This window comes from Bufo bufo, chromosome 4, assembly GCF_905171765.1.
Source record: "Bufo bufo chromosome 4, aBufBuf1.1, whole genome shotgun sequence".
Classification (NCBI taxonomy): domain Eukaryota; kingdom Metazoa; phylum Chordata; class Amphibia; order Anura; family Bufonidae; genus Bufo; species Bufo bufo.
The window spans coordinates 244394764-244419973 of record NC_053392.1 but is presented as its reverse complement, the minus strand read 5'-3'; the positions used below and the strand labels follow the sequence as shown (position 1 = coordinate 244419973).

General features: G+C 45.2%; 1 protein-coding gene across 2 annotated transcripts in view; it reads left to right on the top strand.

The window, feature by feature from the left end:
• Positions 1 to 1526: 1526 nt before the first annotated feature.
• Positions 1527 to 25210, top strand: part of RUBCN (rubicon autophagy regulator) — a 55966-nt gene continuing 32282 nt past the window's right edge. The window contains exons 1-6 of one of the 2 annotated variants that reach the window (XM_040428419.1): positions 1527 to 1634; positions 10680 to 10833; positions 12134 to 12217; positions 13982 to 14138; positions 14688 to 14794; positions 16600 to 16753. In XM_040428419.1, coding sequence (XP_040284353.1) covers positions 1597 to 1634; positions 10680 to 10833; positions 12134 to 12217; positions 13982 to 14138; positions 14688 to 14794; positions 16600 to 16753 — 694 coding nt within the window. In that variant the 5' untranslated portion in view covers positions 1527 to 1596. Of the gene's footprint in view, positions 1635 to 10676; positions 10834 to 12133; positions 12218 to 13981; positions 14139 to 14687; positions 14795 to 16599; positions 16754 to 25210 lie in introns of both variants that reach the window. The other variant, XM_040428418.1, reaches the window with a different exon arrangement.

Below are 25210 nucleotides of genomic sequence, written 5' to 3'. Positions count from 1 at the left end.
TAAACTTTTGATTAGCTGAAAAACAGCCTGTTTCAGTTTAATCGTTATTTTCAATTAATTGAATGCTCAAAAAATGTGTTGTCTCACTCCCATTTCTTCTTGTTGCATGTTGAAGCTCTACTTGGAACCTTGTTAAGATCCAACAATGTAAAATATGATTTTTTGCCATTTTTCAAGTGGTCTTAAACTTTTGATCAGGACTGTATATCTCAGGCTGTATAGTACCTAGTTACTGGTTATGAGGTCTTGTTTTAAAGTTAAGAATCTAAGCTTGAAGACAAGACCAGGACCAGAATGCTAACCGCCATATAGCCCAAGATATAACTCTTAGGGCTTTTTCACATAAGCGGATCCCGTGCGTGGAATCCGCTGCGTGAAAGAGTGCCAAGCCCTGCTCTGGACAGCAGAGACGGAGCATTAATATGACTGATAATGCTCCGTGCCTCTCTGTGATCTTTTTACAACAAAATCACGGTGAGATAAAGTTGTCACCGTGATTTTGTAGTGCGGGGCTTGGCACTCTTTTACGCAGCGGATAACCCGCACGGCATCCGCTCGTGTGAAAGAGCCCTTAGAATAAGGCCTCATGCACACTGCCGGTTTGGGTCCGCATCCGAGCCGCCGTTTTGGCGGCTCGGATGCGGACCCTTTCACTTCAATGGGGCCGCACTTTGCTTTATAAGACGCACTTAGGTTTTAGAGGAGGAAAAATTATAAAAATATATATATATGTATATATTTTCATCACACCTCAGATAAGACCCCATCGCTGAAAGGCTGGGTTCACATCACATTTTTCCAATCAGTTTAACGTATACAAAAAACGTATACGTTAAACTGATGCCATACAGTGGCATCCGTTCACCATATAGTTTCACCATAAAGTATCCATTTTCTTCCCGGATTCTGCAGGATACAAGAATGTGTGTGCTGTGTTATTGTATCCTTTTTTTCTTCTAACATACATGTCAAACGGACGCATAAAACGTGATGTGAAGGGACGCATAATAAATGTGCTGGGGACGCTACTCATGCCCCTTTTCGGAAAGTGGAGAGGGCGGTTTAAAACGCCAACGGAAACTAAATTTAATCAAAACTGTGTTTAAAAAGTTGCAGGCCCGTGGTTTGCGACTTTTATTACGCCAATTTCTGGTAAAGGAGGCATTGTAAATAACCCCCTTTGTGTCTATGGCCCTGTCTAATATTTTACTTTCTGTGAGTCACCTCAAGGATTTGGTTCCTAGGGAAACTGACTCATATAAATGCAGCAGTAACTTCCAGAAGACAACATGGTACCAGCTTGTACCTCTGCCTCGTTCAGTGTGCTCGGTAGTAAATACAGCACTGCACGCTGACAATGACTATTATCTGCAAGCTTCAGCGCTGAAAACCGCGCACACCCAAGTCTGCGAGCTCCCGAGCGCCCCCTGCTGGCAGACACGCGCATTGCCTGTTACCATCTCCAGCTGGAGGCTCACGGTCCTTGTAGTTCTGCAGCTTGCCGGAAGTACGAAGCACGAGCGATGTGGGCGGGCCTTGGGCTGGGCTGATCTGTGTTTTGACGTGAGATGGAAAGTCTCTGCACCGGGTAGGGACATGGAGGTTAGCGGCCTGCGCCGGGAAGTGCCCGTCAGGTAAGTCACAAAGTGCGGTGACCTAGCTGGAGTGCAGAAGTGGCACGGAGCTCAGCAATGTGACTGCTAGGAGGGCACGGACAGGTGGGCGTCCCTGCAGAGGAGGGCAGTGCCCGGGAATGTGTATAGATGTAGAATCACACTCTGCTGGATCGGTCTCATCTATGGCTATGTTCACTTTTGCCTCAATTCCATAGTTTCTGATGGGAAAAATAGCGCTGAGTAAATTGCTATGCCCCCCCCCTCAAAATGACATACACCTGGTTGGACCCCCATGGACCCCATTATCAGTGAGTGGGGTCCATCAGCAGACCCCGCGTTATATGTCCATAGCCCATGTCTGGTATTGCTGTCTTCTAATCTCAGGGGAGCCCTTTAACACTTTAAAGGGTTTGTCCCATTACAATATCTAAGTTAGGGCTCATTCACACAACTGCCAGTATTGAGGACTGCAGACTTGAATTGGTCCGCCATCCGCAAGATATGGTGCGGAGACGCGGATCGGAAGCGCTGCAGCGCGCTTCCATGGGCTTTTTGGTCTGTGCTTCCACACTGCAAAAGATAGGACATGTCCTGTTTTTTGCCGCATTTTGCAGATCAAGGACGCTTTCAAGTAAATGGGATTCACACGACCAGTGCCCGTGCATGATTACGGACCTCAATTTGGGGTCCGCAGCATGAGCACGGACAGCCTCTGGTTGTGTGAATGAGCCCTTATCCTGTGTCTGCAGGTTAGGGCTCGTTCACACGGAACGTGTGAAGCCCGTGCTGTGGACCGCAAATTGCAGTCCGCAATGCACGGGCACCGTCCGTGGGGCAGGCGCATGGGGATCGCAGACCCATTCACATGAATAGGTCCACGATACTTCCGTTCCGCAAAAAGATAGAGCATGTTCTATCTTTTTGCGGTGCAGAAGCACGGAACGGAACCCCAGAAAGCACTCCGTAGTGTTCCGTTCTTCCGTTCCACATCTCCGGATTTGCGGACCCATTGAAATGAATAGCTCCGCATCCGTGATGCGGAATGGCCACGGAACGGTGCCCGTGTATTGCGGATCTGCAAATGCGGTCCGCAATACGGCAACGGGCAGCACACGTTCGTGTGAACGAGCCCTTAGGGGGATGTGTCTGATCGATCGATGGGTGGGTCTGACTGCTGGGGCCCTTGCTGATCATGTTCACCCACTTGCGTGCCCGTAGCTCGATTCAATGCTATGGGACTGCTGGCGATAGGTAAGTACCAATGATCGGCTATGTCTGGCCACCCCATAGAACTGAAGGGAGCAGTAGCACGTATGTGTGACCACTGCTCTATTTAAATGGGGCAGCGCAGACCAACGTCCTGGTGATCCTCTGAGGGCCCCGGTGGTTGGACCTGGGCTGATCCTGTAGATACTGTTCTACGGCATTATGTAGTCCACTACACCAGCCCATCCCTATGTATCGAGGTGTATCAGCCCAGCGGTGGACACATAGACCTTTGTCAGGTGAGTGGAGCAGCCTTAGCCACAAGGAGGGACACGAGGACAGCCAGCATTAGGCTATGACTCCACCACTGGACCAGACGTTGTCTCCTGCTTGCTGGGTGCAGCAGGTTCCTGATCACATAGGTGACTAGGAAACTAGTGCAGCCATGACATGGATGGTGAGCTCTCTGAACGAAACCCTTGGTGGCTGACATTCCTCGTGTCATGCTTGCCTCAATCTAAGTAGGTCACTGTTGTGCGGTTGAACACTTCATGGGTTTGGCGGCTTTACGTGTAGATCACTCATCGCAGCTAGTGGAGTGTTATATAATGACTCTTTGCTGGAAGGATCTTCATCATTTAGTTTCACCACACCCGGCCCGTTTTCCTCCTCTCCCATCTGAGCGATTATTCTGTTCTACTGTATATGGTAATGGAGATGACTAGAAATGACTGGGCCCCAGAGCAATTTTTTTAATAGGGCCACCCCCCTCCCAGGAACATATTTGCAACCCCCTCCTCCTGTGCAGCCCCCACTCCTGTGGCTAGTCAAGATCACTCTCTCAGATGAGGCACAAAAGCCGCTGTCTGTCCGTTTTCTACTGTGTTTTTGTATATAATGTCATTGTATAATACTGTTGAGGAGGCCCCGAAAATAACCTCTTTCTCCTGGGTGGGCCCCCTCTGCGTTTGGGCCCCAAAGCAGCCGCTTCCCCTATCGCTACGCTCCTGGAGATTGCATCTATGTATATATCCATTTGGCATTTGTAAATCTAGCTTTGAGTCCTGTTTCCATATGGGAAGCTGTGCTGTCCATGTTATTCCACTAAGGCCTCATGCACACGACCGTATGTATTTTGCGGTCCGGAAAAAATACAGACGACGTCCGTGTGCATTCCGTATTTTGCGGAACGGAACAGCTGGCCCCTAATCGAACAGTCCTATCCTTGTCTGTAATGTAGACAGTAATAGGACATGTTCTATTTTTTTTTTTACGGAACGGAAATACGAACATACGCAAACGGAATGCACACGGAGTAACTTCAGGTTTTTTTTGTGGACCCACGGTCTGCAAAAAAAAAACGGAACGGACACGGAAAGAATATACATTTGTGTGCATGAGGCCTAGGGCCTCATACACATGATTGTTGCCAAATTGCGGATCCGCAAAACACAAATACTGGCTGTATGCGTTGGAGTGCATGGAGTTTGTATGTTCTCCCCGTGTTTGCGTGGGTCTCCTCCGGGTGCTCCGGTTTCCTCCCACACTCCAAAGACGTACTGATAGGAGCCTTAGATTGTGAGCCCCATTGGGGACAGATAAATGCTTTCTGATATTGATGACTCGGAAATCCCCTTGAACTATACTGTTCTTACATAGTCAAGTGAAATCTCTGACGGGTAATATTTTGGAAAGAAAAAAAAAAAGGTTCAGAATGGGGTGCAAAATTCCAAAATTGTCATACTGCTGGTGTTGTGATGCTTTGTGGACCCCCTCTTGTCTCCGCTTTCTGGTTCATCTGGACATGCAGGACAGGTCGAGAGGGAAGATGAAGGGGAAACCAGAGGGAATCCTGGGAGCAGAGACATGGGAGCGCTGTGTGATACACCATGTAAATAGCAGGCGTCATGGGCGGCTCACAGTTTCTCCTTGAGCGGTGTGTAATAGGCCGGGTTGTAAAAATGATGTCCCAGATAAGACCAGCTGTAATGAGCCCTGCCCTTAGCACTCTGCCCCAGTGGATTTATATAGCAGTTAGCAGTATCAGATTGGTGGGGGTCTGACACCCGGGACCCCTGATGAAGACATCGCTGCTCCTGTGAGCGCCACAGCCTTCTCATAGCTGATTAAGCACAGCACCATACATTGTATAGCGGCTGTTGGGGTCCATTCACACGTCCGCACCCGTTCCGCAATTTTGCGGAATGGGTGCGGACCCATTCATTTTCAATGGGGCCGGAATGTGCCGTCCGCATTTTCCGTTTCCGCCCAAAAATAGAACATGTCCTATTCTTGTCCGCAATTGCGGACCTGAAAAGGCATTTTCTATTATAGTCTCTGTGATGTGCGGTCCGCAAATTGCAGGTGTCCGTGTTTTGCGGATCCTCAAAACACTTACGGACGTGTGAAATAGACCCTTATAGGTATTGCATTCCTGAGCTGCTCCTAGGCCACATGACAGATGAACGTGTTGTCACTGGCCCAGGAAAAGCAGTACTCACAGGGGCGCCGGTGCCTACTCTAGCAGTTGATCGTGGCGGTCCCAGGTGTCGGATGCCCACCGGCCAGATACTTATGAAGTATCCCGAGGATAGATCACCAGTGTAAAAGAAAATAATCTCAGAAAACCCCTTTAAGCAGGGTGACATGGAGAAGAGATCTGTGGTGGTGAGAATAGAAACTAAGGGTGCGTTCACACAACTGTATTTTTTGATCCGTTTCTGATCCACACACAGTCGCATTCATTTCTGTGGAGCCACAAAAAATGCAGACCGCACACAGATGTCATCAGTCTACTGTCCACATACGTGCGGCTAGGCCGCCAATGATAGAACATGTCCTGTTCTTGTCAGCTTTGCGGGCAAGAATAGGCATTTTTTTCAATGGGGCCCATAAAATAGTTCTTGCTATTACTCCCGCTCTGTGGTCTCCTGCAATGCACTCGGAATACTCACCTTCCAGCAGGGGGCCTCGGGACACTCCACAGCACACCCACTGACCTCTTGACGTACGTACGCCATGACCTGACGTGCTGTGTGACGTTAGGCGCAGAGCTGTGCGGAACGATGGAGTGTCGTCGGCGCCCCTGCTGGAAAAGTAAGTTGGTGACACCAAGGGGGTGTCAGGTGGAGGGCAGGCTGGGCTTTCACGGACCATGCGTCCGTGGTTTAATTAAAGTGTGGCCCGGCCTTAGGGGAGAGCAGAGATGATGGCACAAGGGGGAGCGAGCTGATGGCACCGGGGTGGGGGAGAGCTGATGGCACTGGGGGGAACTAAAGCACACGGGGAGGGGGGCGGCGGCAAAGGGTGTTGGGGATGAGTGAGTTTTTATAAAGGAAAACCGTCTATTATTTAATTTTTTTCTTATTAGATTACTCGATTAATCGGTAGAAAGCTTGATTGCTAAAATAATCGTTAGCTGCAGCCCTACTCCCGACACCATGCCGAGCAACTGTTTGAGGTATACCAAGCCCAGTATTGTAGACAGTATAGGGGTTGTACTTGGTGTTGGAGCTCAGTCCTAGTCACTTGAATGGCACTGATCTGTACGCAGCCCATGTGACTGAAGGACGTGATGTCACAGGACGAGGTAAAGGCTGCAGCTCTCACTAGAACACCAGCATAGGTTATCGGTATCAGTGGGGGTACGACTTCTGGCACCACTGCCGATCATCTGTTTGAAGTGGCCGGCATACTGGGGCTTCCTCACTGCAGACAAGCAGGCTCTGATTAGTAAAGCATAGAATCTGAAGGGCTTCAGTTCAGAATACCCTTAGATTTGATGCTTAGTATTGCAGCCCAGGTCCACTAAGCTGCAAATAGGCCATAGGTGGCTGATAAGATAAGATGCCTTTATTGTCACTGTACAATACAATGTAATACAATGAAATGTTGTTTGGAGCAATCCTAGATGCCATGGACAGAGGAACAAGAACTGACATTTAAACTAAAGCATTACACTAGAAAAAAACAAAAAACATTGCACTAGAAAGCATTACTATTCACAGTTCACAGCATATATATATAGCAAGAGCAAAGTAGGAAGTGCTTATGAGTATATATACACACTGATTCAGACACCACTGCAAACAAGAGATCATCATGGGGTCATGAATGCAGCAGTCACTTTCAGTCTGTGGTAGTTTCTATCCTAGGAAGGGGCAATAATCTCCGAGTATTTATGAATGTGACGTCACGGCCTCTTCAAGCAGCTGATCAGAAGTCAGACACCTCTAATCAGATATTGATGACCTATCCTCAGGATAAGATAAGTTACTTTACTCCCAGAAAATCCCTTTAAGGGCTCATGCACACAACAGTGTGTACTTTGCGGTCCGCCAAAAATACAGATGACATATGTGTGCATTCCATATTTTGCGGAACGGAACAGCTGGCCCCTAATAGGAAAGTCCTATCCTTGTCCGTAATGCGGACAATAATAGGACATGTTCTATTTTCTATATTTTATTTGCGGAACGGAAATACGGACATACAGAAACTAAATGCACACGGAGTAACTTCAATATTTTTTCGCACCCATTGAAATGAATGGTTCCGCATACGGTCTGCAAAAAAAACGGAACGGACACGGAAAGAAAATACGTTTCTGTGCATGAGGCCTAGGTCCTTCAAACCCCTTGTAAAGAAGTACAAACATTATGTCAGAAAAATCTGTACAGACAAAGATAATAAATGTTCTTCATGATACTGAATGTTCCCCTAATATGATGGGAAATACCTGAAAGGGTGAAAGATTTCTTTCGAGTTTGTTACCGAGCTGTTCATGCATTACATAGCACCTAGCTTCAGTGAGTTTTTAGCTTCTCAAGCCACTTTAATGTGACATGGCTGATAGATTTTCCAAGGTGAAATGTATGACTTATGTTGAAAGCGGATGTAATGCTATATTTACACTAGCGGAAAACGAAAAAAGAACACCTGAAAAACTTAGTACGACCAAGTATAAGCTACTAGTGGTTCTTGGTCAATGATCACACAACCAAATTGGTGCATCTTCTTTTTTTTTTCTTTTTTTTAATGGTTTCTGGGTTCTCTCCAGCCCTCCTTCGAACTCTGATGTGGCCATCAACAGCAAACACTAGAGTTCAGTGATGAAAGCAGGTTCTACCTTGGTACCAGTGATGGCCGCATCACAGTTCTCCAGAGGGCTGGAGAGCGCTTATTGCCATCATGCTTTATGTGGAGAACCACAGGACTGACACCAGGTGTCATGTTGTGGAGCACCATTAGCTACCATGGCTGTTCCTGTCTGGTATTTTTGGAGGGCACATTGACCAGCCTTAATTATGTCCATCATGTAATCAGTCCTACTGTCTTTTTTTTTTTTGACTCGGGAGAAGTGGTGTTCAAACAGGATAATGTCCGTCCACACAATGCCCAAGCTACACAATGTGCTCTTCTGGGTGTCCCAACAGATCCCTTGGCCAGCTCGATCACCAGATCTCTCTCCCATCTACAATATCTGGGACTGGATTGGGCAGATCTCCCATGCACAACAGTTAAACAACCTTGGTTGAACTACAGCTCCGTTGAAAGAGCCTGGAATGACATACCACAGGAGGATATCCAGCATCTGTATGACCATTACCAGGCCAGAAGGGCAGACTATATTGCAGCAAGGGGAGATCCCACCCAGTATTAATATGGTGAGATGGGATAAGTGAATGGGAGCTATGCAAACAGCGTAGAAGAAAAAACTCCCGGAGTTACAGAAGCAGCACAGCTTGTCCTGCTATGATGCTTGTATAGCTCCCATTCACTACAGTGGGAGCTATGGAAATAGGGGAGCAGTGGTATTATATCTACTATAAATGAAAAAAATAGAAGCTCTTTGCGCACATTTTTGATCAAACGTGTGTCGGGCCCATCTATCAGGCGTCAAGGTGGCTTCTGCAGATGGGTCCCTAACACGGAAAGAAAATACGTTCCTGTGCATCTTTGTCTCTACCGATTTTTCTAACATAATGTTTGTACTTCTTTACAAGGGGTTTGACGGCTTTAGGGCTCATGCACAGGAACGTATTTTCTTTCCATTTTTTAACAAAGATGTGCTGGTCTGAAAAATGCAGAACATGTACGGCTCGGAGTAATGTTTTTGCGGATACGCAATTTGCTGACCGCAAAACGGATTTGGTCATGTGAATGTCCCCTAAAGTTTACAATCCTCAATATACTACACTGGAAAGTGACTAAAGGCGACCATACACATTCAGTAGCTATGATTTGGCCAACGGCTATCGCTCTCGACCTCCCCATACACATACACTTTCGGTTTGTATTTTATGGGGACAGCAGAGAAAGCTGCTGCCAGACACTTATGTTGGCGTCTTATCTACAGGAGAACACATGGATCTAGTGAAAATAGTCATTTTGCCCGATCCTTGTCTCCCCCCACAGTCGAGAGTTTCACACACACAGTGTTGGCCGAGCCCATAATTCTCAGGGAATTCGGCCAGCAAAAGTCTATGTATGGCCAGCTTAGCTCTCTGCTGGGTTCACGGATTCCCATGGATTAGATCTTTATTGTAGATTCAGAGAGGCATATGTTTTCATCTAGTCCAAAGAACTTCCTATGAATAGAAAAGAACTCAAAAGGTGTATTGGGCGATATGAAGCTTGTACATGAAATTTAGTTCATCCATTGGCAAAAAGGAATACCAAGGTTATAGAAATATGAAGATTGGAGAGAGCTAGAAATGCTACATGCGGTAAAACACCTTTTGGCACTTTGCCAGGCACAACATATGGCCACGTTCGCTTTGTGAAGTTTGTCTTATGATCTGGTTAACTGGAGCGGTCATGAGAACAGGGGACATGCATGAGAAAGCCCTAGACACGTGCTATTTATATGAAAGATGCAAAGAAAAAGTCCCACTGTATTCTCAACTCAAAGGGATTTTACAGTTAGACATAAAATGTCTTAAAGGGGTGTTATGGCCCATCTGTACAATATGCCATAAATCATAAATGGCACCTCCACCTACTCTGCCCCATTCAGTCATTTAGGCCGGCTGCTGGGAGATACCTTCATGCATGGTGTTTCTGGATTATAGAGTCACTGTGGCTGATTTACTAAGTCTGTCTAGACCTGCACCAGATTTTTCACAGTAGCTCCAGCTGATTGATAAGTGTAGACATGACAAGACACTTTTATCTGACATTATACCAGCTTTTTGGTGGCTTAGTTTGAGACAGAGTTTTATGACAAAGGTGGCAATATTGGGTCACGGTTCCCACTAAAGCCATACCTCTTTCCATTTAAGCCGCACTCCTCTGGTCTTGCTAGGTTGTATAACTTTTCTAAACCTAGATGTGCCAGATCGCATCACATTTTGGTACAAATTACATCATATTCTAGGTGCCCTCACATTTGTAACTGTGGCCCACTGTTTGGGTTTTACACCTGATTTTCAAACCTTAAAACCTAGACAAGTTCTCCACTGACCACTAATCTTAGTGAGAATTGAGAACATCCAGATTATGTATTGGAGAATTAATTTGTTTCTCCGCTAGAAATGTCTGCAGACCTACTCCATAGATTTTTCACTTGACTAAGCTACTTGAAGACATTTGTAAAGCAGTGGGCAGTTCACTTTTTTATGATAGGGCTATGTTTCATTGAGTGTTTGTTTTTAGCAGACACTCATGGCCTCATGTGGCTTCTTTCTAAAACCTGCAGATGAATGATTATTTCTGGTTAAAGGGTTTTTGTTCAGAAATTGCTTATCTGGAAACCCTTACATGCTGGCAAGTCAGCAAGATTTCTGTTTTCCTGTACAACTTATTTCCTCTGTTCTTCTGATAATAAAATAGCCTTTTTGTGCCTATATTCAGCAGGGATGAGCACTGGAGGCTCCTGGATAATCTGAAAACCACAGTGGAAGGACTGGTATCAGGCAACAGCCGGAATGTATGGTCCAAGTATGGTGGCCTTCAAAGACTCTGCCGAGACATGAGCAGCATTCTTCAGCACGGTCTTGTATGTGATCAGGTAATTACTTGAATGGTCTTGAAAGTGACTCTAATTATGATCTGATGCTAATGTGGACATACTACTTTATCTAGTTGGCCAATTAACTGACAGAAACTATGAAGGCTACTATTCTGTTATCTACACGGCCCCCCTTCTCGTTAGTTCTGCTGGCGCAGTTCAGCCTAAGTCCAGTTTAATCTACATTCATCTACAGTGGCTGCCAACTTCCCAGTTTGCTCTATGCACGCTCTGTGTAAAGGGTGATGTGCTGCTGACAAATAATAAATGTGCATGGGGATGAATGATCATGAGCAACGGTCATTCATTCTCCTAACATCCCCCAGTCAATGCTGCATGTAAGAGCTTCTAATGATCTGGAATGAATGTTTGTGTGAAAAATTGTTTCTGATCATTAATATTAGCCCATGTAAAAGGGCCCTTCACCTTGTGTCCTGCCTTAAAGGGGTTGTCTATTACTGTGAGGAATATGGATTACAATTTACTGTCGGCCATGTCCCCACACCAGCCATCGGCTGAAAGATAGCAGAGGTAGTGAGCTCCACAGGGGGGGCCTGCTTCCAAGCCAGCAGATGGCAGAGGACCTCTAGCAGTCCACCAGTGTTTAAAACTTTTCACACTTGCATTCAGCCAGCCAGGAACACCAGCTAATGGAAAAGGAAAGACCTCTGTGCAGGGGTCTAGTGCATTCCCCAGTTCTCGTGAGCTCGACTTAGTTGATGTCAGTCGGGGTACGGTATTAGTCACAATAACTTTTATATTGATGGCCTATCCTCAGGATATCTGATCGTCTGGAGTCCAGCCAGCAGAAAGAATTTTAGGTGGGCATTGACAACACAGTTTGACTGCTCTGTCCCAGAGTATGTTGATGTAATGCACAGACTTCTGAAACATGGGTCTAAAGAGAAGTCATACTTTGTGGCTGGGGAAGGTAGCCTCAGGCACACGTTGGATCTTTTCTCATTATTCATTGATGTTTGGATGGCACCTGGTGGCAAATGCCTTAGTTGTCTACTCTGCCAGTGCTGTGTGCCCTTGCCATGTTGGTCCCTGCTGTATGACTAGGTGGTCATATTCAGGAGTCTGGGAAATCGTAATGGAACAAACCCTGTGGGAATTGTATTGGCAAATATACTGGCTGTCCTTCAGCTTCCTTAGATGTCGTGATAGCTGAAAGGAATATGTCTGATAACTCGGGGACTTATGTTGACTGCTAAGCAAACCAGACCTTATCACATGTATTTGAAGACTGTTGACGTGCGATGTGCGATTTCTATTAACCCTATCCTTTTGGCTTCAGGTTTACAGCAACCAGCAGAACTACTGGAACTTTGTGAAGAGCAGCCCACGACTCTTCCCTGGATCGTCTCCTCAGGTAGAGCAGGTAAGATATGAACTGTGTTTAGTATGCGGCAGATATGGTTGTGTTCTCAGCTCCATCATTAGAACCATTATGTTAGAAAGATATAAAATTATATTTAGCACTATGTGCAGATTATATTTTTTTAACAACATACAGTATATTGAAGTCCTCCTGAATTGTAGCTTTATCCAGCTCCACCCTTGTCCTGCCCTCTTAGGTTACATCATTTAGTTGCTTTCTACATGTTGTCAGCTGATTGACTTCACATTTATTGCTGAGCAACACAAACATCATTGGTCAAGGCTGTCCCTGAAGCTGCACCTCGGACTTACTCACACCTAAAGTAAGGGGTTTAACCCCTTCAGGACCAGAACTGTCATCTTTTTATCCCCACCTTTCAAGAACCATAATAATTTTTTAAAATTGTTTTTACCTGTCCATTCACGTAGTCATAGGAGAGCTTTTTTTTTGAGGGACAAGTTGTATTTTGCAATGGCACCATTTAATTTACCATATAAAATATTTGTGGGGTTAAATTGGAAAAAATGTTTTTTTGTGTTTTTTTTTTATTTTTATTTTTTTTATGGTGTTTACTGCACACTAAAAATGACATGACAACCTTATTCTGTGGGTTAGTATGATTATGGCGATGCCAAATTTATATAGTTTTATGTTCGAGGGCTAATTTCTTGCTGGATGAACTGTAGTTTTTATTGGTACCATTTTGATACATATGACTTTTTGATCCCTTTTTTTAATTAATTTTTTCATGAATTTTTTTTTTATCTGTTACGGAATTCAACACGCATGATAAATATTTTTCAGACATAGCCATACCAATTATGATGGTTATTGTTGATTTTATTTTTTATATGTAAAAGTGGGAAAGGGGGTATGTTTTATTTATATTCTTAAACTTTTTTTTTTTCCAACTGTAATTTCTGGTCCCGTTAGGGCACTTAAATATATGATCTTCTGATTGCTTGTACCATAGACTGCAGTAGAATACTATTGCAGTTTGTGGGGTTTTGACATGCATCCTATTACGTCTTGCTTCACAAGGCCCCAGGCTGCCATAGTAACTGACCAGAACCACCCTGCCGTTTCACCATGGGGGCTCCAATTGGAGGATAGAAGTTTTTCCATTTGTCTAACCCTTCCGATGCCGTGGTCAATTTTAACCATGGCTTCTGATCTGGGATCGGAATTATCTCCGATCTTTGACATTGCAGCTGGATGTCAGCTGTGTTACATAGCTGGCATCCGCCGCCTTTGGTCAGCCCGCTCTAAGTAAGAACAGCCAAGCATGTTTACATGGTGGGAGTTGTAGTTTCACAGCAGCTGGAGTGCCGAAGGTTGCTGATACCGACTATAGATGAAAGTCAGTAGAACCCACTTAAAGGGGCTTTCTCATAAAGATAGTCCTGGTCCATATACTGCCTTTGGGCATATGGACTTCATAGAGGTTGCTCAGTCAGCCCCTTTAAGACAGCAGGGAGATTCACTCTGTGCAGGCGGATCCAGTTCTGGCAGTCTTGAGCCATCCCTGTGTTTTCTGGACCACTAATTATCTGAAAGGACACCATGTATTAGTACTTTTCTGCAAATACCTGTTTGGCTGTGGCGCCACCCTGCAAAAGCAGCTGATTGCCAGCGGTGCCTGGAGCCTTTGAAAGGTATTGTCTCTGCTGAGACATCCCCTTTAAGTTTATATGGTTATGGCAGGACAGAGATTTTTTTGAATTTATTTTTTCTGTTACTCACAAAATCTTTTTGCTTATGTAGTTCCTCCGTTTCTGCGATAACAGCCAGAGAAATGGTGACGGTACTGGTGAGGACAGCGGCAAGTTATGGTTACACCATAGCCTGCAGTTCCACTGTCTGTCCACACAGCTCAAGTCTCTCCTTGGTAACAGACAGTACACCAAGAGGTTCTACTCAGGTAATCTGCATTGTGCTTTATGGTATGAATGTACACTAATTCCCCGGTAGTCACAGCAGTACCCCCCCCCCCCCCCCCCCCAATCCAACACTTCGCAGCAAGCAAGGCCTCCCCTATGCATTCATCTCCTTCACCCTTCCATGATTCACCCTTCGTTGGCAGGAGGCTGCATACGAGTATCCTATTGCCAAATTGCTGTGTCTACCTTCATGTATCCATTTCTGCCATCAAATGCGTGAATGGCAATAAGCAAACCCCAGTCACCAGGTTTAGTTGGCATTTTATCTGTAGGCCATTCAGTAGTGCAGTGTATTAAGCAGGGTACTATTAGCGTGTAGAACAGGCTATGCTATGTACAACACTGATGTCTTCTGTAATTGGTCAGAATCGAACTGGAAAATAAAAGTTATACTTTCTTCCTAGAACTGGTTTATAACTCCACCGCAAACAGTTTTATAGATTTCGGTGAAAGTTCAGTTAGCCTAAAGTGCTAAAAATTAGCCCTTTGTTCTGAAAGTTTTTCTTACTATTACTTTGCTTGTTCCTAAGATTTTGCCTTCCTGCTGAGTGACACTCACGTTACAGCCATGTTTCAGTGTCTAGAAGCTGTTGAACAGAATAACCCCAGATTACTGGCACAAATTGACCCATCAGTGGTGAGCATTCTGTTTTGATGTCGATCTACCTATCTATCTATAGATCTAATCTCTGATTATATCTTGACTATATAGACAAAAGTATTGGGACACCTACAGGAGCTTATATAACATCCCATTCTAAATCCTTATGCAGTAATATGGAGTTCTTCCCCCTTTTGCATCTATAAGGGCACATGCACACGACAGCATTTTGCGTTCAGTATGCGGTACATATACTGAACCATTCATTTCAATGGTTTAGCAAAAAATACTGAAGTGTCTCCCTATGCATTCCGTTTCAGTATTTCCGTACCGTGAAAAGATAGAACATGTCCTATTCTTGTCCGCAAATCACGGTGCTTGGCTCCATTCAAGTCAATGGGTCCGCAAAAAAAACTGAACTCATACGGAAATGCATCCGTATGTCTTCCGTATCCGTTCCGTTTTTGCTGAGCCATCTATTGAAAATTTTATGCCTAGCCCAATTTTTTCTATGTAATTACTGTATACTGTATATGGCATACGGGAAAACGGAAAGGAAAGGAAACCACAACGGAAACAAAAAAACGGAACAACGGATCCGTAAAAGACGGGACCGCAAAACACTGAAAAAGCCATACGGTCGTGTGCATGAGCCCAAACAGCTTTCTTCTGGGAAGGCTTTCTACAACATTATGGAGTGGGTCTGTGGGAATTTTTGACCATTTCATTCAGAAGAACACTTGTGAGGTCAGACACTGATGTTGGACAAGAGGGTCTGGATTACCATCTGTGTTCTAGTTCATCCCAAATGTGTTTGATGGGGTTGTGGTCAGGGCTCTGTGAAGGCCAGTCAAGTTCTTCCACACCAAACTCATCCAACCATGTCCTTATGGACTTTGCTTTGTGCAGTGAGGCCCAGTCATGCTGGAACAGAAATGGACCTTACCCAAACTGTTCTCACAAAGTTGGAAGCATTCAATTATTCAACTTTTCTTGGTATTCTGAAGCATGGGATTTCCTTTCACTAAGAGGTCTAGACCAACCGCTGATAACCCCACAGTATTATCCCTCCTCCACCACACTTTACAGTTGGCAACTTGGCATGATGCAGTCAGGCAGGTAACGTTCTCCCGCATTTACCAAACTGAGACTCACCCATCCGACTAGCAGATAGGGAAGTGTGATTCATAACTCCACAGAAAATGTTTTCATTGCTTCGGTGTCCAGTAGTGATGTGCTTGGATACTACTTGGCATTGTGTTTGGTGATGTAAGACTTGCATGCAACTGCTCGGCCATGGAAACCCATGCCATGAAGCTCCCAGCGCACAGTATTTGTGGCTTGGAGCTCTGCAGTTATTGAGGGTTGGTGACTTTTATACACTATGCACCTCAGCACTCGGTGACCCTGCTCTGTAACTTTATATGCCCTGCCATTTTGTGGCTCAGTTGTTGTGGTTCCTAGATGCTCCCAATTTGCAATAATACCACTCATTGTTGATATCTAGGAGGGAAGAAATTTCATAAACTGACTTGTTACAATGGTGACATCCCATGACAGGACAACGACTGAATTCATGGAGTTCATTAAAACGACCCATTCTTTTAGAAATGTTTATAAAGGCCTGCTGTATGGCTGGGGGCTGGATTTTATACACCTGATATGGCACTGTTCATATTATCTCTCTGTCTCATAGAAACATAGAATGTGTCGGCAGATAAGAACCATTTGGCTCATCTAGTCTGCCCAATATACTGAATACTATGAATCCCATGCATGCTCATCTGTCTGTCATTGAGATGGCGTATATATTTTTAATTCATGTTTGTTTTCTTTCCTAGCTTGCTGGAAAAAGGGAGTTCGCCATTTCCGGTGCAAGTTTGAGTCTTACAGCTCTACCTGTTACTCCAGTCATCCCATACACTGAAAATCCACACCAGCCCCTCTATACGTCCTACAACAGCCTGCAGGTTCCATCCAGTATGCCCAGCAATGGTATGACTTGTATGGGTGTGGTTTTACACTGACTAAATATGACTGTTTCCTAATGAATACAGTACCGTGTATATGGTTTATAGAATGTTAAAGTGACCCTAAACAGCATTATTAGGGGGAAATTTATTTATGATTGCATTGTACTCATTTTGAGCTAAAAATCTTTTTTTTTATTTGTTTTTTATTACAAACTAGCAGGATGAGCCGGCTTTGCATGGGTATATTTCCACTATTTCATTTAATGTTTGTGCGTGTCTTTAAAAGATATCCACAGTGTCCCCCATAACGGTGACCTCTGCAGCAGCCCATCCCTTAAAACTGCCCCCCCCCAGTGCCCTGCCCCCTAAAAATTTGACCTCCACAGCACCCTACCTGCCCCCTAACAAAGACCTCAACAGTGGACCGCCTCCTTAACAGTGACCCTCCACAGCGATCTACCCCTTAACAGTGACCTCCACAGCACCCGCCGCTTTAACAGTGACCTCCACAGCGGCCTACTCTTTATTAGTGATCTCCACAGTACCCCATCTCCTTAACAGTGATTTTCATAATATCCCGTCCCCTTAATAGTGACCTCCACAGCGCTCCGTTCCCTTAAAATGTGACCTCGACTACACCCACCCCTTAACCACCTCAGCCCCCAGTGCTTAAACACCCTGAAAGACCAGGCCACTTTTTACACTTCTGACCTACACTACTTTCACCGTTTATTGCTCGGTCATGCAACTTACCACCCAAATGAATTTTACCTCCTTTTCTTCTCACTATTAGAGCTTTCATTTGGTGGTATTTCATTGCTGCTGACATTTTTACTTTTTTTGTTATTAATCGAAATTTAACGATTTTTTTGCAAAAAAATGACATTTTTCACTTTCAGTTGTCAAATTTTGCAGAAAAAACGAGATCCATATATAAATTTTGCTCTAAATTTATTGTTCTACATGTCTTTGATAAAAAAAAAATGTTTGAGTAAAAAAAAAATGGTTTGGGTAAAAGTTATAGCGTTTACAAACTATGGTACAAAAATGTGAATTTCCGCTTTTTGAAGCAGCTCTGACTTTCTGAGCACCTGTCATGTTTCCTGAGGTTCTACAATGACCAGACAGTACAAATACCCCACAAATGACCCCATTTCGGAAAGTACACACCCTAAGGTATTCGCTGATGGGCATAGTGAGTTCATAGAACTTTTTATTTTTTGTCACAAGTTAGCGGAAAATGATGATTTATTTATTTATTTATTTTTTTCTTACAAAGTCTCATATTCCACTAACTTGTGACAAAAAATAAAAAGTTCTATGAACTCACTATGCCCATCACGAAATACCTTGGGGTCTCTTCTTTCCAAAATGGGGTCACTTGTGGGGTAGTTATACTGCCCTGGCATTCTAGGGGCCCAAATGTGTGGTAAGGAGTTTGAAATCAAATTCTGTAAAAAATGACCTGTGAAATCCGAAAGGTGCTCTTTGGAATATGGGCCCCTTTGCCCACCTAGGCTGCAAAAAAGTGTCACACATCTGGTATCTCCGTACTCAGGAGAAGGTGGGGAATGTGTTTTGGGGTGTCATTTTACATATACCCATGCTGGGTGAGAGAAATATCTTGGCAAAAGACAACTTTTCCCATTTTTTTTATACAAAGTTGGCATTTGACCAAGATATTTATCTAAAAATCTCTGCCAAAAAAAGAAAAAGGAGGGGAAAGGCGTCTGCCAGGACATAGGAGCTCCGCCCAACATCCATACCCACTTAGCTCGTATGCCCTGGCAAACCCGATTTCTCCATTCACATCAATCGATGTGGATGAATAAATCATTGCCGGGATTTTTTATTTTTTTTTGCCAAAGTATATGAACACCGCCGCCTCCTCAGCTCATATGCCTCGGCAAACGTATCTTTTACTGCAGAGGAGAAATCTCGTCTTGCAGCGCCGCATACACCGACTTGCGTGTAATCTGACAGCAGCGCAATGCTTCTGTCAGAATGCACATCAGTGCTGCAGCTAGTCGATCGGTTGGTCCACCTGGAAGGTAAAAAAAACAAAACAAAAAAGAAAAAACCAGGCCGCAACGCAATAAATTTATTAACTGTTGAACGGAACATAGAAACTGAACGTTTAACTTTTTTACTTACCGGTAATTTTTTTTTTGTTTAGTTTTTTTTACCTTTATAGAACAAACCTCTCCTTCCCCATGGGACAATGTGCAAAGCGCAAATCGCCCAAAGATGTGGCGAAGTACGTTATGCACTTTATCCCAGGTGAAAGGAGAGGTTTGCAGCAGCTGTGAGTAAAAGGGCCCTAATAGCCCTGTGTGCCTGTCCTGTGAGATGCAATCCCTATGCTAGGTGTACCTGTGTGTGGTACTTCCGGAAACACTCTCCATAGCATAGGGCAGGGTGGTCAGGACAGAAATAGCGGGTGTCACGCCTTATTCCACTCCTGCTACAGACACGACATTTTTTTCGGGGTGGCGGTTGGGTTGAGGTACCAGCAACGACACTGGGGAAATGTCGCTCGTGTAGACGGCTAACTACACTGGTGGATGGGGCCACGGAACCTCCTGGGTAAAGGAGGTTCTCGATGATCTCTTCCTGGAATTTGAGGAAGGATCCTGTTCTCCCAGCCTTACTGTAGAGAACAAAACTATTATAGGCAGCCAATTGAATTAAATATACAGACACCTTCTTATACCAGCGTCTGGTTCTGCGGGAAACTAAATAGGGAGCCAACATCTGGTCATTGAAGTCCACCCCTCCCATGAGCGCATTATAGTCGTGGACTGAGAGGGGCTTTTCAATGACACGGGTTTCCCTTTCAATTTGGATTGTCGTGTCTGCGTGAATTGAGGAGAGCATGTAAACGTCACGCTTGTCTCTCCATTTCACCGCGAGCAGTTCTTCATTACACAAGGCAGCCCTCTCCCCCCTTGCAAGACGGGTGGTTACAAGCCGTTGGGGGAAGCCCACGCGACTAGTTCGCGCGGTGCCACAGGCGCAAATCCGTTCTAGAAACAAATGCCTAAAGAGGGCCACACTTGTGTAGAAATTGTCCACATAAAGATGGTACCCCTTGCCGAATAAGGGTGACACCAAGTCCCAGACTGTCTTCCCACTGCTCCCCAGGTAGTCAGGGCAACCGACCGGCTCCAGGGTCTGATCTTTTCCCTCATAGATCCGAAATTTGTGGGTATAGCCTGTGGCCCTTTCACAGAGCTTATACAATTTGACCCCATACCGGGCACGCTTGCTTGGGATGTATTGTTTGAAGCCAAGGTGCCCGGTGAAATGTATTAGGGACTCGTCTACGCAGATGTTTTGCTCGGGGGTATACAAATCTGCAAATTTCTGGTTGAAATGGTCTATGAGGGGCCGAATTTTGTGGAGCCGGTCAAAAGCTGGGTGGCCTCTGGGACGGGAGGTGGTGTTGTCGCTAAAATGCAGAAAACGTAGGATGGTCTCAAATCGTGTCCTGGACATAGCAGCAGAGAACATGGGCATGTGATGAATTGGGTTCGTGGACCAATATGACCGCAATTCATGCTTTTTAGTTAGACCCATGTTGAGGAGAAGGCCCAAAAAAATTTTAAGTTCGGAAACTTGGACTGGTTTCCACCGGAAAGACTGGGCATAAGAGCTTCCCGGGTTGGCGGATATAAATTGTGTGGCATACCGATTTGTTTCTGCCACGACTAAGTCCAAGAGTTCCGCAGTCAAGAACAGCTCAAAAAATCCCAGGGCCGAACCGATTTGAGCCGTCTCAACCCGAACTCCAGACTGGGCGGTGAAAGGGGGAACTACAGGTGCGGCTGAAGTTGGTGACTGCCAATCAGGGTTTGCCAGCACCTCAGGGATTCTAGGGGCTCTACGGGCCTGTCTGCGCGGTGGCTGCGACGGGGTAACTAGTGCACGTGCCACCGTACCAGCTTCAACTGCCCTTCTGGTGCTCGCCACGTCACCATGTTGTACGGCAGTGCTGGTACTAGGTCCAGGAAGGGCTGCGCTGCTGGTGTATGCCTCACCACGTGATCCGGCAGCGACAGCCCCACTCTGCTGCTCTTGAAACGGATCCTGCGTAACCTGTGGTCTAGCGACACGGGGCCGGGTACGCCTGGTGCTGCCAGGGACCTCCACCTCCTCGTCCGAACTTTGGGTCAGAGAGCCACTGCTTTCTACAGGTTCATATTCTGACCCGCTAGATTCGTCAGATGAGGGTTCCCACTCCTCATCCGACTGGGTCAGAATCCTGTAGGCCTCTTCAGAAGAATACCCCCTGTTTGACATTTTGGACTACTAAATTTAGGGGTATTCCCTGAGACTACCCAAGAAAAAAAGCAAACCTGTCTTACAAAGGGGAGGCTAGCGAAGTACCGGAGGCTGCTGCGGTTGATAAAAAATATCAAAACTGATTTTTTTTATCGCCGCAGTGCGTGTAAAGTGAATGTGCAGTGATCAAAAAACAAAATTTTTTTTGTCACTGCGGTGGGGCGGGCGTGGGTGAACGCACGTGTGGGCGACCGATCAGGCCTGATCGGGCAAACACTGCGTTTTGGGTGGAGGGCGAGCTAAGGTGACACTAATACTATTATAGATCTGACCGTGATCAGTTTTGATCACTTACAGATACTATAAAAGTACAAATGCTGATTAGCGATACGCTAATCAGCGAATAAAAGTGACTGCGGTGCGGTGGGGTGGGCGCTAACTGACGCTAACTACCTAACCAAGGGGCCTAAACTATCCCTAAAACCTAACAGCCAATACTAGTAAAAAAAAAAAAGTGACAGTTTACACTGATCACTTTTTGTCTTTCACTAAGTGATTGACAGGGGGCGATCAAGGGGTTAATTCGGGTGATGGGGGTGATGGAGGGTGATCTGGGGTTAAGGACAGTGTTTGGTGGGTACTCACAGTGAAGTCTGCTTCTCTGCTGGATCCAACCGACGAAAAGGACCAGCAGAGAAGCCATATAACAGATCATATTTACTAATATGATCTGTTATCTGGCTTCTGATTTGATTTTTTGAAAATCGCCAGCCTGCCAGCCAATGATCGTTGCTGGCAGGCTGGTGACGAAATACGGCGCGTCCACCCACCGGCGCGTCCACCCAGAACAACAGGACCGCCGCAAAGACGCAATCCTGCGTACGGCGGTCCTGAGGAGGTTAAAGAGGACCTTTCATGGGTCCAGACATTAGAAACTTAATTATCAGGATACGTAGGGCATAGTGCAGGGATCTAACTGCACTTACTATTTTTTCTGGGCGCCGCTCCGTTCGCCCGCTGTGGCCCCCGTTGTATTCTCCCGCCTGGTATGCTAATTTTAGCATCAGAGCAATGAGGAGGAGACTGAGTCTTTCTCCATGGGCGTCTCCTTCTCCCTGGCTGTAGCGCTGTCCAATCGCAGCAGAGAGCATCACAGCCAGGGAGAAGGAGAGTTTTTTTTTTTTTCCTGGCTGTGATGCTCTCTGCTGCGATTGGACAGCGCTACAGCCAGGGAGAAGGAGACGCCCATGGAGAAAGACTCAGTCTCCTCCTCATTGCTCTGATGCTAAAATTAGCATACCAGGCGGGAGAATACAACGGGGGCCACAGCGGGCGAACGGAGCGGCGCCCAGAAAAAATAGTAAGTAAGTGCAGTTAGATCCCTGCACTATGCCCTACGTATCCTGATACTTAGTTTATAATGCTTGGACCCATGAAAGGTCCTCTTTAACAGTGACCTCTACAGCGCCCCTCCCACTTAACACTGACCTCCATAGCGGACTGTCCCCTTAACTGTGACCTCCACAGCAGCCCCCCCCCCCCCCCCCTTAACTGTGACCTCCACAGCACTCCGCTCCCTTAACAATGTCATCCACAGCGCCCTGCCTCTTTAAACGGGACCTACAGCAGTTAAGAAAAATGGCTGGGTTGTTATGGAAACCTGGTGTAAAACTGTGTGTATGTCGAGACTGGAGGACCTGCGAGCTTCTATTGGCTGATAAGTCATGTGACCGTGTGTGGGGCAGTTGGCGTATGAATGAAAGACCTGTGGGCTTCTATTGGTTTATGCAGGTCATGTGATAGTGCCATATTTGCATTTTTTAGGAATATCTCAGGAACGGTACGTCCTAGAGAGCTGAGAACCTTCCCGTACACCCGATGTACCTATATGCCATATTTGGTGCAGATCGGTCCAATCGTTTGGCCGTGAATAAAGGACAGACAGACAAAAATAATTTTTCATATATACAAGAGATCCAATTTCTTTTCTTACGGGGCATTATTGTCTTTAATTGACAGTATATAAAACCCCAAAGAATTACTATACACTTAAGGTCATGTGAGTTACATCAGCCTCTACAACAACGTTGGCTAAGCGTCGCAATCAAAATCATATTAACTCACACATAAGCTGTCTTATACTAAGAATGCCCTCAGAGCTCATATTAATGACCTGTAGCAAAATAGAAGCTGAGCTGTGATTGGTTGTTATATGCAACCTGATGAATATCCAGGCTAGCTGCCACAACAGCCAACAGACAATGGCTCCTGTAGTTTGGCGGTTAGGTTAATAAGTATATTTTTTGGCAAATAATTGGAAAGCAAGCGGTGGAAATTTCCACTCAAAACGTAGTCTATGATGTTCCCTGAGTCACAGGAGGCGGTGAATTCCTTTAGCGGACATACACACACACATACATACACTCAGCTTTATATATTAGATATGGGACTCTTTTTCTGTACAGAGCTGAGATGCTCTAATTGAGGGATCTGAATATTCTCTCTGCTCCATCAGCCAGCTAATCTGACTGCTCCTTATCTCTGCTCTCTGACATTATAAACATTATAGCTCAGTTCTTCTCTTACTGATGAGAATGGGGCTTAAATAAGTCTTTATGACCTTTTAGTAAATTAGAGTTATTAGATGACCCACAAGGTGAAAGTAAAAAGTAAGATTCACACAGCTAGACAAACCGTTAACCCTTTGTGACAGAACAGCTCAATATTTTTAATAAAGATTGTGACGGTCTGAATATGAGTTACCGTCTGTCATTCCCTTATTCCCATGAAATAATATTGCCCAGAATCCACAGAGTAAAATATCGCTGGTGTCGCATAATAATCCACACAGGAGCCAAAGCTTCATGCTGGAACAAGCCACGTTTTATGGAAAAAGCAAGGGCATTCAATTTAAACAGCATCAAACTCCTCCCCTGAGCCAGCGAGACAATGGAGTCCTGGAAACTCAATCCACAAAACAGGGGCTTGGTCACATGGCTTACAAGCAATCACTGTGTCTTTTTCAAGACAATGGCCAAAGTGTTATCTCGTGTATTTTCACTAAGTAGATCAGTCTTGTGGCCAGAAGCAGATGGAGTGTCTGGAAGTGTGTGTACACATGTCCTTGATACACAAAGATGTCTACGTCCATTGTTAGGAGTAGGTATCCATGGGGATTAAGTAGCAGGGAGGTAAAATAACTGATCGGATACTGGGGAGTTCTTCACAAAGACCAATCAAAAAATGATTTACAGCCCAAAATATGTCATCTATAAAGGTTACATAATGGGGATTTAGAAGGGGCTATGTCTAATTGGGTTAGGAAAACTAAGAACCTTCCATTGTAATGACGATTATTAAATGTTCTTTAGAAATGATAGTCTACCTACCACATTATCAGTCATCAGATGAAACTCTTGACTTTGTTAGAGTTCCACAAACCAGGTCCAGCAAGGACGAAATAGAGTAGAGACCCACAAACTTTTTTTTTTTTTTTTTTTTTTTAAAGGGGTTTCTAGGGATTCAGTATTGAATTGCTTTTTCTCGTTGGGAGTCCACCCACCACGTGATCAGCAGTTTGAGCACTAATGCTTCCTCCCAGGCTAGTGACGTCATGTTTGTCATTGGTCACATGGCCTATTTGTGCTCTGTCCCAATCTAGTGGCTGGGCCTGTACAATGTACAGTGCTGTGCTTGTTATGCCTCTTTAAACACCTAATCAGCGCAAGGTGCTGGGAGTCAGGACCCCATCGATCAGATATTGATAACCTAAGGATAGACTATCAATATTTTACTCCCAGAAGACCCCTTTTAGTGACTTTTAGCAAAATATATACACATACTGTCTCTGAGAAAGACACTCTGTGTCAGCCATGGACACTCTGTGGCAGCCATGGACATGTTAGACGTGTGCACCTGGAGCTTTCCCTGTGCATACAAAATATGTGAACGGACCCTAACTCTCCATGCTGCTCTGTCCTCTTCTTGCAGGAATTTGCTAAGCATCACTAGTCTGGGGGTTGTCCTTATTAACTCTCCCCTCCTGTGCCAGAGGTATCACTGTCTGCTCCTTCCTGGTTCTAGTGGAAATACGGAGAATCCTCTGTATCTGAGAACTCTTCTGTGTTCTTGGGTTCAGCGCTCAAAGCTACACTCTCTTTCCAATGTTGGGTGCTACACAGCCCTTGCCCAATTA